The sequence below is a fragment of the Xiphophorus couchianus genome, chromosome 5, assembly GCF_001444195.1.
Source record: "Xiphophorus couchianus chromosome 5, X_couchianus-1.0, whole genome shotgun sequence".
In the NCBI taxonomy this organism is placed as follows: domain Eukaryota; kingdom Metazoa; phylum Chordata; class Actinopteri; order Cyprinodontiformes; family Poeciliidae; genus Xiphophorus; species Xiphophorus couchianus.
In genome coordinates, this window is record NC_040232.1 from 2,433,086 (window position 1) to 2,448,879 (window position 15,794).

The 15,794-nt window shown below is 39.7% G+C and overlaps 1 protein-coding gene across 3 annotated transcripts in view; it reads right to left on the minus strand.

The window, feature by feature from the left end:
- Window positions 1-15,794, minus strand: part of sorcs3a (sortilin related VPS10 domain containing receptor 3a) — a 223,111-nt gene that overhangs the window by 57,487 nt on the left and 149,830 nt on the right. For all 3 annotated transcript variants that reach the window (XM_028018662.1, XM_028018663.1, XM_028018664.1), the window contains 2 exons: window positions 3,579-3,652; window positions 230-294 (listed from right to left, as the gene is read on the minus strand). In XM_028018662.1, the coding sequence (XP_027874463.1) occupies window positions 230-294; window positions 3,579-3,652 (139 nt within the window). The remainder of the gene's footprint in view (window positions 1-229; window positions 295-3,578; window positions 3,653-15,794) is intronic.

Here is a 15,794-nt window from a genome sequence, read left to right on the forward strand (position 1 = left end):
CTTGTATCTCTGAGTATGGTGTAAAAACTTTAGCACTTATTGTATTTCAATGATGCTGCCACTCAGAGTTAAAGAGCTGAAATTCAGCAAGTAAAATGGAAAGAAAGAGAAGCAAGATTCATTAAGAATGAAGCCTATGGTTTAATTTTGGACCCAAACTTCTTTCCTGGTTGATTATTTCCTGAACAAACTGTATTGTGTTTCTCATAAAGACCTAAAAGTCACTTACTTCCATCCGGAGTGTGAGCCTCCATGTGGACCAGGGCTGGTTCTTTGTCCAGTCCAGAAACAGACCTGGCAGGGAAAACAGGGAAGACTGCATGAATGCCTAATTACAATAATTAATATATTATAAATAAAAAATATAAAGAAAGATTAGTTTAGAGTTGTTGCCAAAGAATGAATGTAGTGCAAACAAGCAGCAGAAACTGGCAGAGGCTTGAATTCCTTTAACAGAGCAGAATTAATTTAAGCCCTGAAAACGAATTCCTGTTCATTTGAATTACAGATTTTCTATACAAAAAATAAACATTTTATGCTAACTAATTTCTTTATGCCTTGATTTATTGTTGCTTGATTTAGTAGTGTGGGAATATGCAAATTTACTCTAGAAGACAAAACTTCCAGTCAACAGTACAAGATGCCAGCAGAGATTCATTTAGAAAGAAAGAAGTAGAAAAACCTGTGAGAAGGGTTCTGTTTCTGTGGATTAACACTTATTTTAGAGGAAATTACTTTGGTATGTTTTCATTCAATTTGTCTTTGAGGTTTCATTATCACTTGTTTTTGGGCCACAGTCATCCAGAGAATGGGAGAATGAATTATTTTGAGTAATTTTGGTTATATGATTGGAATTGTTGTTATTTGCTAAGAATTCACTCATCTGACCCAAACTGTCACCTCAAATCAAAGAAAATTGGTTTGTATGTTGAAGAAAGACTCAAGAACATCTAAAAGTAAAGCTTAACATGAAGAGGAAGCTGCAGGACACCAACCTCACAGTGAAACAGCATGGGAATGTTGATGGTAGCATCATGCTGTGGGCCTGTTTTTGCTGCCTTGGATTGTTCAAAATGGGGGAATGAAGAACAAGGAGAACTACCTCCTTAACTTGACCTGAAATCAACAGCCTGAAGGTTTCAGACAGTTTGGTGGAGGAGATTGGTTTGAAACTCGCATCCAAACTGTATTTGAATTGGAGCCTAAACTTAAAGTTCTTTATTGACAATTGAAAGGACTAGTCACACACAGGTTTCGAGTTTTCTGCAACTGGTGGATTAGACTGAATGGCAGCTACTGGTCTCCAACTGTAGCAATATTTAAAATCCCTCTGAGGTCAATGGAGCAGCTGAGCAGATCCAGCCAACTGGAGTCCAGCCTGGCTGTTGCTACAGATCCATCCAATGATCCAGTGTCCTTGAAATGGTTTTGGCAGCAAAGGGTAAAGTCAGTGATGTATTTTGCACAAATTTAGGATCTCTCTGCAGTGGCATGGATGTAGCTCCAGATTTATGAGCAGTAGGAGAGAGAGTACAACCCAAGGCAATCCCAGGCACAGCCAGTCACCTCAGAGAGGGAGGGGTAGAGGAGTGATGAGCTGGGCGACATTCAGTCCAACATTTGTGATGAGTGTGCACTTTCAGACAGAGTTGGTGCACCACAGGGGAGAGAGAGGGAGGCTGAGTGGATATGAAGCGACAGGAACATCCCTGATTTGTTATTAGTCATAGGTCCTGCTTCCAAATCTGTACGTCTGCATCATAAGAAAATTACTCCTCCTGCTTCCACTGGTTTAGTTTAAAAGAAACTAGACATTTATTAACCTGATATTAGAAGGGTGTACATTAAATATTAAGCGGAATATAACTATAAGCTGAATCTACAGGGTCACTAGAATGTGTTTTCATCCCTTCACTTTTTTCCCCACATTTTCTTACATTATTTATTTTAAAATGAACATTGGTGCAGTGTTTTATTCTGCATATATATATATATATAATTTCAAAGTAAAAGGCAGCATGTACTCTCATCTTTTGCTATCAAAGGTTGAGGTTCGTATCCCTGAGATCAGAGTCTTCCTATCCAGGCCTCGAGGGTCGGCGTTCTGCAACCTATAGATGTGTTCCTGGTCCAACACCTGAATCAAACGGCTGTCTCACCTCCTCAGTATGCAGACAGGTTCTCCAGAGTCCTGTTAATCACCTCTTTAAGTGACTCATGTGTGTTGAAGCAGACACACATCTAAGAGTGTCCCCAGCTTTGAAGACCCCAAAGCTGGGGAAGGATATAGAAACATTCTGTCAGCATTAAACATCCTGGAAAGACACTGGTCTGCTTCATTCAGAAATGAAAGAAGTTTGAAACACACCAACGTAAGTCAACTTGACAGAAAACTCAAGGCTAAAGAGGTGACCAACAACCACGTCTCCTGACCTCTACTGTTTCCTTGTGAACCATCCTGAAGGTCAGCCATATTTAACAGACTCCACGAATCAAGACTTTAAGGTAGAACAGCCAGACGGAGGCCCCTCCTCACTCAACACACCTGGCAGCCTGATTCAATTCTGCAGAAAAACATCTTTAGTGATGTCAGACCAAGGGGGAAAACGTATCAGGCATGAGATGACCAAATGGACATTTTTAGCCTAAACGCCAAACAGCATGTCTGATATATATATATATATATATATGTGTGTGTGTGTGTTTTTTTTAGAAGGACTGGGGTGACCAGCCTGCATAGAGGGTGATGTTATAGCACTCAAGCTTAGAGAGGTTCTTAGAGAAATCCTCCAGATGTCAGATGAGGGTGAAGAGTAGCCTTCAAACACAATGTACCCCGCAGATTTATTTAGAGCATATCAAAAATATTTATAAGAAAACAGAGCTTGGGAAGTGAAATACCTAGACACAATAAGGCATGTTTGGTGTTTGAATGATCAAAATGGGAATTTAGACACATTTTTAAAGGAGGTCTCAAGCATTTGTGGATTTTATCTATTCATGGCGGTTGTACCTAACCTCTGTGGGTCGGTGACCTGAAGCAAACAAGGTAGCAAAGGAGTGAATAAAGACCTAGACATGCAGTTTTCTACACTGCCCATCCATCCTGCCTGACCCTGACAGGATCTGGAGCACAAAATGGGAGAAAATACTCAAAAACTGCTGTGCCAAAAAGACTTGCTGTGATTGGTGCCAAAGAGGCTTTAAGAAAAATATTAAGGCACATATTATCAATTTTTTGGCAAGAAAAACTGCTGCACATATTTCCAAAAAGCTATTTTGCCTGGTTATTATGGAGTGCTGTGGCTTGATCTTCGAGACAGAAGAATGCTCAAACACACAATAAATCTAAGAAGTAACCAAATGTGGATGAATGGGTGTGAAAACTTTCCTGAGCCACTTAAAGGAGATGTAAAGCTCTGGCTCATTGCATCAGACTACAGAAATGTGCAGGATTTCTCCACCATCACTGCCAGTCAGAGGCCTTGTTCCGAGTCAAAAGCACTTGCTGCATTCCTGAGCAAACAACTTTAGAGACAAGGAATGCAGCAGCCGAGACATGAGAAGAGATGACTCACCAGTAGAATCTGTTCGGGGTGACGTGTTCGTGGATGAGCATCCACTTCCTTCCAAAGTCGACTGAGCTGTACAACTGCAGGAAAATCAGAGACACAGGGACGTTAGTTGGGTCAACATACATCTATATCTGTCAGGTCTTTTAATCACGCCAGCTGATGTAAAACAGCCACAAGTGAGCCAGAGATGTGGCTGGTTAATTCCAGGCTGGAGGATAGTCTGGGGCTATAAAGCATCCTCCAAGGAGATGACAATCGCTTTCAGCGTTAACAACTGGCCAATCAAGCTAACAGATTATGACAAATATATGCATCTCTGTTCCCTGCGGTACAAACAACAGGCTCGTTGTTTTCAGCTTACATAGCAAAGAATCTTATTTGATAGGCACGTCAAATACTGCCTACGAAACCACTTTATTCTGTACCAGTGCAGAGGACAACGGATGCAAAAAATGATGTATGGTCCACCAGATGTGCAGGTGTAGCCTGTGGCCCAATTTCAATGTACTAATTACATTTACAGGCGCCTGGGCAACCAATTAATGACCCTTTTGTGTTTCCTAGCACTATACTGATCGATGATGATGGAGCACCTCACATATTTCTCGCAGCCTTTGTGCATCCATCTAGCCGGTACTTGTGAAATACAGCAATTGTTCCAATTTGATAGATTTTAATCACAGCATAAATAAAAAAGCAAAGATTTTTAATTCAAAAGCATTGTTTCTATGCTAGACTTTTATTTATACATTCCGTCTCAGTGAGAGCCAAGATCTCATGTAGAAGAGAGGCTTGTTATGAAAAACAACTAACAATGTACAACCACAGTAACTACAAAGAATTAAGACATCTGACATGGATAAATAAGCTCACAAAAAAATCTGAAAAAAAAAAATTTGAGCAAGTTTTTGTCTTAAAAGAAATTTCAGTTGTCCCAAAGGAATCAAAGTGGATAATTTCAGATTCTGCTGTAGAGTGTAACTAAGAAACTGAGCTTGGTAAAAAGAAATAAATAAATGGAAAAACAGCTCATTGTTTTACCCTTTGCTTCATACAGACCTGGACCTTCCACTACTGAGTACCATTACTTGGACTCTCTTGAAGTTTTAAATTTTTCCCAGTCGCTCACATTGGGCCGTGACGGATGTAATGCACCAGTTCGACGCTGTAAAGCCTCCTGGAAACTGTCTGCTCTGAAAACAACCATCCTCCTTTGGGGAGGGATGAGACAAATGGATAGCTGTCGATGTTAGCGTGGCCAACATGCTTCCAAATATTGAATAACATATTTGGAGCTGTGTGTAGCATCTGCTTTTAATGCTGTGGATGTTCATGTCCTCCACTGCTACTGCTAAAACTACAGGCACAATGCAATTCTAAAGTGTGGTGGGAACAATCTGAGGATGGCTTTATGAATAAAAATATACCAATGCATGAGTCTATGAACAGATAAGGATGGCCAACTCATCTGAATATAAACTACAGTGGTGAGTGAGATTTACTCTTATGAATCTTTAGTGAAACTTTTATTATCTGAAATGGTAGGTTACAGGTAATAAATCTGTAACTTTCCATTTGTAACTTTGTTAGCAGCGTGCATACGAGGGTGATTGACAGCACAGACTTTCATCCCGGCTCTGCTTGTTTCTGACCAGGAGGGTTCCATTTTTGCAGACTGCAATAGTAGCTTCAGGGAGGAGGTGGAAGAGCTTCGTTTTCTCACACTTTATCTCTCTGATGCCATACTGTCACGACTTGGTGACAACTTTAATAAATATGGAAAAAACATACTTTTGTAAAAGTTACTTACTGCACCATGAAAGACATATGGAGTCAGGTTCATTTAAACAGTAATTTAACAGAGGTAAGGTCATTAAACAAGATGATTCTCAGAACTTTGAACATTATCTGTTTCTGAACAAAGTGCAGTTTTATCTTCAGCATCTTCAACATTTTCAATGTGATTTAAATGAAAGTTTGCTGCTGATTTCTATGCCAGGTTATGTATATTGTATGTCTCAGCATCACATCTTCACCTGCATGTGTACTTTTCATTTAAATGTTGCACCACTGCAGTTTTCTCATCTGACTGCTGAAGGTTTTTCAGGACAATCACATTTAGTTGAATCAGACTCCTTGCAATTCACACATCCGCTCTGTAAAAAAAAAAAGTTCTTTCCCAGAAAAAAGAACTTGTTTGATTTGAGCCTAAAGCAAAAAGGATAAAATGTAATATTGAACAGTTCTTTAAATCAGGAGAGATGCTGGTACCAGCAGGGTTCGTCATTACAATTCACCCTGAGCATAGAAAAACGATCAATGCAGCATTAAACCTCTGATCAGGTTCAGTAATTATTGTCCGTTTAAATTATTTATTATTTTTGATGGGAATCAACAGCCATGTTCTTTTACGAAGCTGTCAAACATTAGTAAATATTGAAAATAAATGTTGATTTATGATTAATGCAAATTAAAATGTTGAAAGACATTTAATGAAAAATAACATAAAATTATGTAGAGTTACATTCATGTTCATTGCAAAGCATGTAGACAGGTAGACAGTGAGCTATAAGGTCTAAATGAGACAACCTGCGTAAATAAAAGTCAAATTTAAAAAAATGTGAGACAGTTTGGAGACAGTTTGTAAAATAAAACAATATTAAAAAAACTTTTGATGATTTAATTTTAGCCAAAAGCATAAAGTTATGAGATTGTTAACTTTTCCAGTTTAGCTGTGAATGTTCTGTAGACTCAAAAGAGATTTTAATCTCATTGAGATTGTCCTGGTGAAATTAAGGTTCATAAAATAAATTTGCATTCCATGGATGACAAATGTTTATTTTTTTTTTATCAAATGTTAAGGAAATATGAATATTGTTGAGTGTTTAATATGGCTAATCTCATGCCATGTGCGTTTAAGAGATAAACATTCCTATTTGGACAAATGTTAAGCAGAGATAAACATTCTCCTGGCAGGGCTGTAACTTAGAGCAGCCACAAAACACTATTCTCTTGAAAGGCTTTAAATTAGCAGGCCATAAATAATATCTTCCCCTGCCGAGAGGTCGAAGGTTGGGGGTTTCCCAGGGGCTCTGAGCTGCATCTGGAGTTGAGCACAGATTTCGAATCTGGGAAACATCTATGTTTAATTTCGGATACACCTTTTAAATATTGTTCGTGATAAGGCAAAGATTCAAATCTTGGGAGATGCTGAGTCCAAAAGAGTAAAATAGGTTTTGTGAAAATTAACTTATAACTTTAACAACTAAAATGACTCTTGAGTTTGGTCATTAAAACTTAGGGGAAGGCTGACGTTTTTCCAAGGTGGTTCTCTGATTGGTTGAACAACAGAACGCCTTCGTTGCATAAATTAAAATACGGAAACACCCCTTTTGTTTAAGACGAAGTAGAAAGAGAAAGAGAGAGAGTTTTTTCCATCTTTTTCTCTCCACGTGGGCGCCTTTGTCTGTCTTTGTGTTCGTTTGTCTTCCCCTGGTGTGTCTTTATTTTATTTTTATGAGAAAATGCATATCTCTGTATCTCTGCAGCTTTGTTGTTCATTGCTTTGTTTATGAATTAAACTCTGTGATCTGTGACGTCAACACGCCTTGTTTTAGTTTCGTTTTACAGCTGGCCGCTGCTCGCCGAGAAGAACCCGGCTGTGTTAAGGAAGAGACGAGCCAAACGTTTTGTTCAAAGTTTTAACAATAATTCTTCCTTAATACAACACAATAGTTAAAAACAATGTGCTATGTCGCAGTCTGTGTTTTTAATCATTTAAAGTTTGAGTCCTGTGTTTTCATGCCGTCACTCTAGAACCAATAATCATTTCTCTAAATATTGATACTCATAACTTGGACTCTATCAGAGAGCAGATGAGATCTGAGTTCAGGTCACTGAGTGTTGGTGAAGCTCGTCAACAGCCAGCGCCCCTCATCCCTTGGGACAGTGACTTATGACTGCAGTGGGCAGCTCCCAGCTCTCCTCCCTCCATTCGTCAGGCAATGACATCTTAAATTTTAAAGCTTCTGGGCTGTCACAAAGTAAGCTTCATAGTTTCTCCTTTCGATAAATCAAATGCATGGCCAGCTGCCACCGGAGTCAGGAACAAAAACGCTCACTGAGGAATCACAGGAAGTGTGTTCTGTTTGTCAAGGATTCACCGAGAAGACGGAGGAGCAGGTCCAACTGGTGAACGGGTCAAAGAAAAATTATTTGCCACAAGTTAATCAAAGATTTCTAAAATCACACTGGACCATTTTTAGACAAGACTAATATCTAAATTCACCTCTAAGTGGTTATTAAAATGTATTACAGGAAACCGAACTGTGCTGCAAATGTGAGTTGGTGAAAAAACCTTAAATGGATTTTGGTTTTCATTACATCTTGACTGACAGCTTGTTAAATGACCTCCAGGTATTTTAACAATTCATTTTCACTATTCAACGTTTTCATCCCTCAGTAGAAAACTTTGACTTCCAGGTTTATAATTGTCCTTCTGTTCCATCCTGGATGTCAGGTCTGTGAGATTCTGACCTGTTATCAATAATGGCATAAAAAACGGGAAAAACGCTGGAAATTCTCGGTTTTTGTTTAATGAATAAGAGACAAACAGGCTGATGGTTTTTTCCTGAGGCAGCGTCTTCTCAAGCCATCGAAGTGGAACAGATATTATATCGTTGAGTTTAGAGTCACAAACTATCTATTATTTACTAAAAAATATCTTTCATAGGGACTCGGTGTGATCAAGTAAATTATTATGAATATTGTTTTCAATCAAGGTCAAATACAAGGTTATTATTAATATCAATTATACCAGCATTCATTTTCAAATAAACATGTCATTATGGAAGATGACATGTTGACAAGTGATAAAAATCAATACTGTGTCTCTGAAGCTGCTACCCCCGCGACCCGACCTCGGATAAGCGGAAGAAGATGGATGGATGGATGGACTGTGTCTCTATTAGTTAAAATGTCAGAATGGGTGAGCAAAAAGGCAAATTATTATCCAAATGATTATGATTCATTTTTTTCTTTCAGCTTATTAACATCAAAAATCAGCAGCAGAAGCATCATCTGATCTGGAATCAGTTTCTCTGATAATGATATGGATTTAAAGTTCAATCCAAATATAATATATGTGATGTAATGTAGCTGCAGAGAAAGCCAACAGACGGCACTGCCTCCGTCTTTCTGAGCATGCTCAGAGCAGCAGATGAAAGAGGAAAGGAGAACTTCTTTAAACTAAAAGAGACGTCCAGTAGAACCAGACCAAGGCAGAGCGGCCATCTGCTTCACCCAGCTGGTGGGCCGCCTTGTCCAAACACACGACTCCAGATGAAAACCTCCATGTTTTATACAGGCTAACGCTGCAGTTCAGCAGCTGGAGGGTAGCAGGCTCTGAAGCGGCTTCTGGAGTGTTCCTGCTTCAGACAAAATATGCCTCCAGTCACTTTTTGACAAATGTTTAACAGCTTGAGGCAGATTGGCTTGGCGGAAGCAGAGAATCCAAAAGAAAAAAGCAAATTACTTCTGCTAGAGTAATCAGAGGCGTGACAAAATGTTTTCATTCAACAGCTGAACATTCTGGCTCTGTAGAACATTCCTTAAAACCAGTAGATTACTGTAAATAATGACAAATCTATTTTGTTAGATTAAGAAGAGGAATAAACACAGCATCGCTGAACATTAAGGAAGAAAACCTATGCACCAGCCTGTGATTTGCATTTCTGAAACAAAAACCTGAACAAGTCTACTTCTGCAGATTAAATGTAGTTAGAAAAGTCTTTGCAGACAACAACAAGCTGCTGCATCTGACTGACAGGAACCTTGACCATCGATGCAAATGAAAAAGACAATATTCTGAATTTTCTTTGTGAACATGTCACTATATTATACACTGTATTCTGTTCTTGTAGCTAAGATTGCAATAAATATGTTTGTTTGTGAATCTAATGTGACAAAATGTGGGTAAAGTTCAAAAGACATGAATATTTTTGAAACAGTCATTTATTTTAAAAATGTTTAAAACGGCAGGATGTTCAGCTGTTAAATAAAATACACTGCTCAAAAAAATAAAGGGAACACTTTAAGTGTTAAACACCTGTTTAAGTGTTCCCTTTATTTTTTTGAGCAGTGTATTTTTGTGTCAAATCTGTGATTTTTCTTCTGCTTTATTAATATAAACATTGACTCAACCATCTCCAGTAGTGATTCCAGTTTTCTGCCTCAGTTGGTCAAATAAAACAGTGAAACTCTCAAAGTGTCACAGATTTTTTGTAAACTGTTGGTTTAAATACATGTACAATATGTAATAGTTAGAAAAAGAGGTTTTAAAATAAGGACGACAAGGCCTTAACAACATATGAACAAGTGTTTTTTTCTACCAAATAATTCATGTTAATCGAGAAACAGGAAAATGCACTTTAACATTGTTTACACTCAGAGCGCATCAGAGCTGAAACTAACAACCCAAACTCCAACTCACGTCCCAGCAGAAGTCTTCGAAGACCACATCTTACAAGAAATTAATTCCAGGCAGTGCTGATTTTTTATTTTTTTATCATGTTTAAACATCAAACCTTTGAGTTTCTGCGGCGGGTGAGCAGGATTAATAACCAGGCTTTGTTTCACCGCTTTTAGATGAAGAGTTAGGCGGGGATATTGGATTTCAACACACACGGATGCAGTAAATGTTGGGGTGAGTGTGTGTGTGTGGGCGTGTGTGTGTGTGTGTGTGTGTGTGTGTGTGTTTGCAGCTGTAACTTGTGATTTACAGCAAATCAACACAGAGAAGTCAAGCATTCAAACTGCTGGAACCAAAATGAGAAGCGAATTGATTCCAAACCTGGTTGATCACAGAGAACTTACATATACCGACAGATGAAGGTCAGGCATTTTAGATTTTCTATACTTACCCCTGTGCCAGGAATGCATAAGGCCCATCATTTAAAGGCCAGAGTAAAGTGCACTTTGGCTCGGGATGAAATATGAATCAGAATGAAAGATAAATGATGGCTCTACCGCGGCTGTCAACCCTGGAAATCAATTAAAAAAATGGTGGTGCAGAGACGGTCCCCTGTGGACCAACTGACAGCAGTTCTCAGAGTTCCAGGAAAGCCTGCGCCGCATCCCAGAATGCAAAGCTGACACTACTGCTGCTTTTCTGCTGCTAACCTGCACCAATGACATGTTGGCTGCAATGCTGCTGCAGACTGTCACCACCAGACAGAATATAATCACACTTTTCCCTAAATCTCAGTATGAAACATGAAACATGGAATAACATGTCCTCAGAAGGAAAGTCAGACAGTTTGGAAGCAGCCAATCAGCGACAGATGGCTGGTCTTTAACCCAACACGCCCAGTCAGCTGCATCCAGCTGCTACAGATGTTACATCTGGCTAAGAAATGAAATATTATGAGTCTGGCTGGAAGTTTTTGGAAGTTAAAGTGGATAAAAATGGATTTTGCCCCCACTGCATTTTCAGATTCTCCACTTCAATGGATTTTTGTTGTTTCCCATAGCAACAGATAGAGAAGAATCACAGATGCAAGACTGATGCAGGTAATGTTTGTATAATCTCTGCTTTACCCCAGTGTATGTCTATTTTTACTTCTTTGTTCCTGACAATTAAATGAATGCATTAACTGAATAGAATGCATAAATATGCCTATTAATGACATATAGCAGAATTACATGTAATGCAGGAAAAGACTAATAGATTTGCTATTTGCTAAATGCCAAAAAAAAAAAAAAGAGAGAGAAAACTTTGAGATTTCTTTCACTTTCTTCAAATTCTGAAGTTTACATCCATTTCTGACTTTATGGGCACTTGTTATGAATGAAAGAGACGTAAATGCCAAAGGCAAAAGATTTCACTCTTTTTAATATTTCATTGTGAATTAAACACCCATCCGTGGCCAGTCCCTCACAGACAGACCCACACTCACACCTCAACTCAGCAGAATTAACCTAACATGTACTTCTTTGACCTGTGGAAGGAAGATGGAGTTCTTAGAGACAAACCCATGGGGGCAGCATGAAATATTCACACGCAAAGGCCTTAGATGACATGAGGACCCAGGATCACTGTAAACTAAATAAAAAAATTATCTTTAAAACAGCAGAATTTGCTCTGAATCGCTGAGTTAAATTCCTTAAGATCAAAAGTGCTTCAAGCATTTGATTAGGACGACTTTTGGACATTTCCCAGGAGTAGGGCACCTCAGGGCAGAGACAGGACTTACTGGGAAGATTATATCTGATGGTTCACTGACATCCCATCGTCTCCAATCAACCCCAACGAGGCCTTGATGGGACGGTGGACGTCACACCTGATGTGTTTTTGCACATCTGATGAGCAAAAACATTTTGAACTTGAGTAAAGTTTGAAAATTGTAATTTTTTTATAGAAAATCATAAGGTAAGCTGTAATATTTCCAAAAAGTAACAAATCGCACCCTGATCTGAATACCTGCATAGAGAAAGTAGAAATACTACCAATTATTGGAAATGGAAATGGTTACAACGCCATTTCTAAGGCATCGAGGATTCAGGCAAACCAAAGTTAGAAGTTCACGGAGCTAAATGGAGAATTTCCACAACAAGTGGCCAGATCAGCAAAATTACTCCAAGTCGGGATCAGTGACCCATCCAGGAGGTTAGAAAAAAAACTGATCAAACTGAGGCACTGTGGACCTCACTCGCTTCAGGTGAGGTCAGAGTTCATGAGACTGGGCAACAATCTCAGTACTGGGAGTGTTCCAGAGCCAGAACCATTGCTGACCCAAAAGAACACAAATGCCAGTCTCACATTTGCCTCTGATCCAAAATTGTTCTGAAACTCTTCAATGGGCCAACAAGACAGAAGTGGACCTTTTTGAAAGACGTGTGTCTCTTTAGATCTGGTGTAAAACGAAGACAATGTTTCAGAAACAGAACACTGCAGCTGCAGTCAAACATGGTGATGGTGGAGAAACGGTCTGCGGTGCCTTTCTGCTTCACAACCTGGACAAGCTAATGTAAGCAATATATTTATTACTTGTGCTCTCTAGCAGAAAGCCTGAAGAAGAATGTCTGGCCATCAGTTAAGATTAAACCCACCAGGGTTATTCTGCACAAGCTGCAGTTAAAATGAGAACATTGACAGGCGAGGCGTGTGACACCCAGTCCTGCTAATGTTTACCCGTTTCTGCCACGCCCCAAAAACATGACCGATGCTTCTACGCCTCTGCAACATTTATAAAACAAACTATACATTATTTGCAAAATCTGTCTTCCTTTTTCTCAGACTCTCAATATGCCTCCCAACAACCTCCATTAAGCAGTAGTGATGCTGTCTATTAAATGTGAAAGACTTCACTTGTGTCTGTTGACCTTCACTTCCTCCATTGAGTTAGCGTCGGGTGATTTGTCTGTAGTGATATTGCTCCAGTTACGATGCCAGCATTTATGCTCTTTGCACTCTGCTCTAGATGTGCCAGCTTCCCGTAAATCAAATCATTTACATACCCATCTCCAGTCTGTTTGTGGACCAAATTACATCCAAGTCGGACCATTGCTTCTGGGTGCTTAAAATGGTGCTGGAATGTGTATTTCATTAAAGATGCATGTAGAATAATGAACAACACAGCAGCTGGGAACAAAGAAAGCAGCAGAACCTGCTTTAATGAACGGTTTAATCTCCTATATACTAAATAAACTATTTACAACTGAAACACAATGCCTAATTTATAAGCTGTTAAATTATTTTAGAAACTCAAGAAGGCAATTTGTGTTACTTCTCTCAGAAAAATAAAACAACAGAAACAAGTGTGTTTTATTTTCATATTTGGGTCACATTTCTGTTCATTGTAACATTAAGATGTTTTCCACTGACATACAGCAGAAAATAAAACACAGCCTTGTTTGGTTGCAGCATTGCTGCAGCAACACTCTGCGCCCCGAAAAGCTTCCTGCAGCAACATCAAAGCACCACTGCTCTATAAATACAGAAAAGTTCTGAGAAAAGAATCAAGACTTTGGAATTATGGAAATAACTGTTGCATTATGGGACCCAGTGTCCCAAACAATTACTGTAAGTCACTTTTATAACTCTTAATTAAGTCTCTCATAAAGCCTTGATGCATCTGTGTACAGCACTGTAAATCAAACTGCTCCTCCTGGCACCGCCTGGGCACATCCTGCATGGGGGGGGGAGTGAGCGATGGTTTTATGTCCCGCGATTTATGGAGCCAGCAAAGAACACAAGTATAAGGTCCATCCTGTATGTGAGGAGGTATATGGAGGGGCGACACAAACGATACTCAGACTCTGTTCCGCCTGAACGGGAGCAACGGCAGGAATGAAGACCAACAACTTCTGAGGTATCTGAACTAAGAAGAGATCCAATCAATCAAGCATCAGTCCTACAGGAAGAGTGTTAGAAATCCCACCATCACCATCATCATCATCACAACGTCTGCTTCCAGGCCAACTTGGATCTTTGTCTATTTCTAAAACTCAAACACAATGCCTTGGAAAAGTATCCACACTTTGATCTGGATACACCAACAAACTTTGTGATTTTATGTGACAGACCAATACAAGAACGTCTTATTTGTTCAAAAACCAAATATACATTGATATGCATTAATATATATTAATGCATATCATTAATTTTGCACAGTGAAAATTGACTTGCCCTGTTTACCTTCTTGGGAATACAACCAATCAGTAGCAAGGATTATTAATGTTTCTTTCCAACTGGTTGCTTTACAAATTGCACCCAATAGCGTTTAAGGTACCATTGTGTCAAGTTATTTCAGCTTCCCATGCTATGTTTCTTTCCAATATTTCAGATATGCGCTATGAAAATTCCACTAATAGACAATTTTTTCATAAAAACTGGAAAATGATGGGTTGGGGATCCACAAGCAGCTTCTTTCACAACTTTGAAACTGTTGACCAGTTTTACAAAGAAAATACATCAAATTATTTCATCCAATTCTTTTTTTGGTCCCTCTTCTATCCTAAAGCTGTGAGATTTAACGTTTTATTAGAGTTGGTAGAACATGACTGGTTGTCTCATAACAGCATAAATCCCTCTGGAAAAGGTTGTTCCACCAAAGTAAAGTGAAAGGTTTGTTTGTTCAGATTTGTGTGGATTCTTGCGTTTCACATCTGCTGCTTGTTTGTACCAACAGACCCGGTTGCCCTGCTGTGACTCTACAGATTCTGAGAGGCCACTACAAGAGAGCTGCTGATTAATTTAGTGTTGACACTGTTCCAGAGCCATGTGATGGGTGGAAATCCAGAGCTGGTGTAATCTCAGAGTTCAGGCTCAGGTCAGATGAGATCAGGCCGGGTTTAAAGTAGCCTGGAGTGTGTGTGGGTGTGTGTGGGTGTGTGTGTGTGTGTCAGTCTACCAGTGGCTACATGTCCCTTCTCCTCGCCCTTCAAGCTTCTCTTCTACTGGCATGCAGCAGAGACTCTCAGCCATGTGGAAGACATTACTGATATGAAGCACACTTTTAGAAGATGAAACTGTAATTTTTAGTGTAAAATTACTATATTTATCAGAGCTTCTGAACATCTCGTGGTTCCATCATACAACACTTGTGCTGACGTTTCCTCCTGTTGCCGTGGTGTCCTGAAAGCTGCTATCACTTCCAGCTGATCTATTATGTACTTCCAGCCTCCTTCTGCCCTCGTCGTCTGAAAGGTGTTGTTGAGCTGGAGCCAAAGAGGCCGCTCAGCTGCAGCAGAGCATTTCTCATCCCAGTGATTCTCCAGATGGCAGGCACCTCCACCGTGCAGCTTGCTGCGTCCCGGGCCGCGGCGGGTCGGCCGCGCTCCACCGAGCCGAGCTGGACCCTCCCTGCCAGGACGCCTTTAATGGGCTTTAATGTGGAACACATGATCGGGTCACGCAGGCGGCGCTCTTTGGAGATAATGAAGTGCTTTGTTACCCAAACCTGCACAGCAACTCGCAGCACGATATTTCCAGTCATATCGTACAACTGTCTTATGGGAAGTCCTGTTGTTCATGCTCATGTAGAACATGGTTCTAACTTAGAGACTGTAAGACTTTGCAGAGCTTCATTATCTCCAGATAAGAGAGCAGGAGTGTAAGACTCACTGAAAGTCAAACAGAAACACGTTGTACCTGTAAGTCAGTCAGAGTCCTGAACATCCTGCTCATATTTGTTCTCTGCTAACTTTAAGACAAGAGAC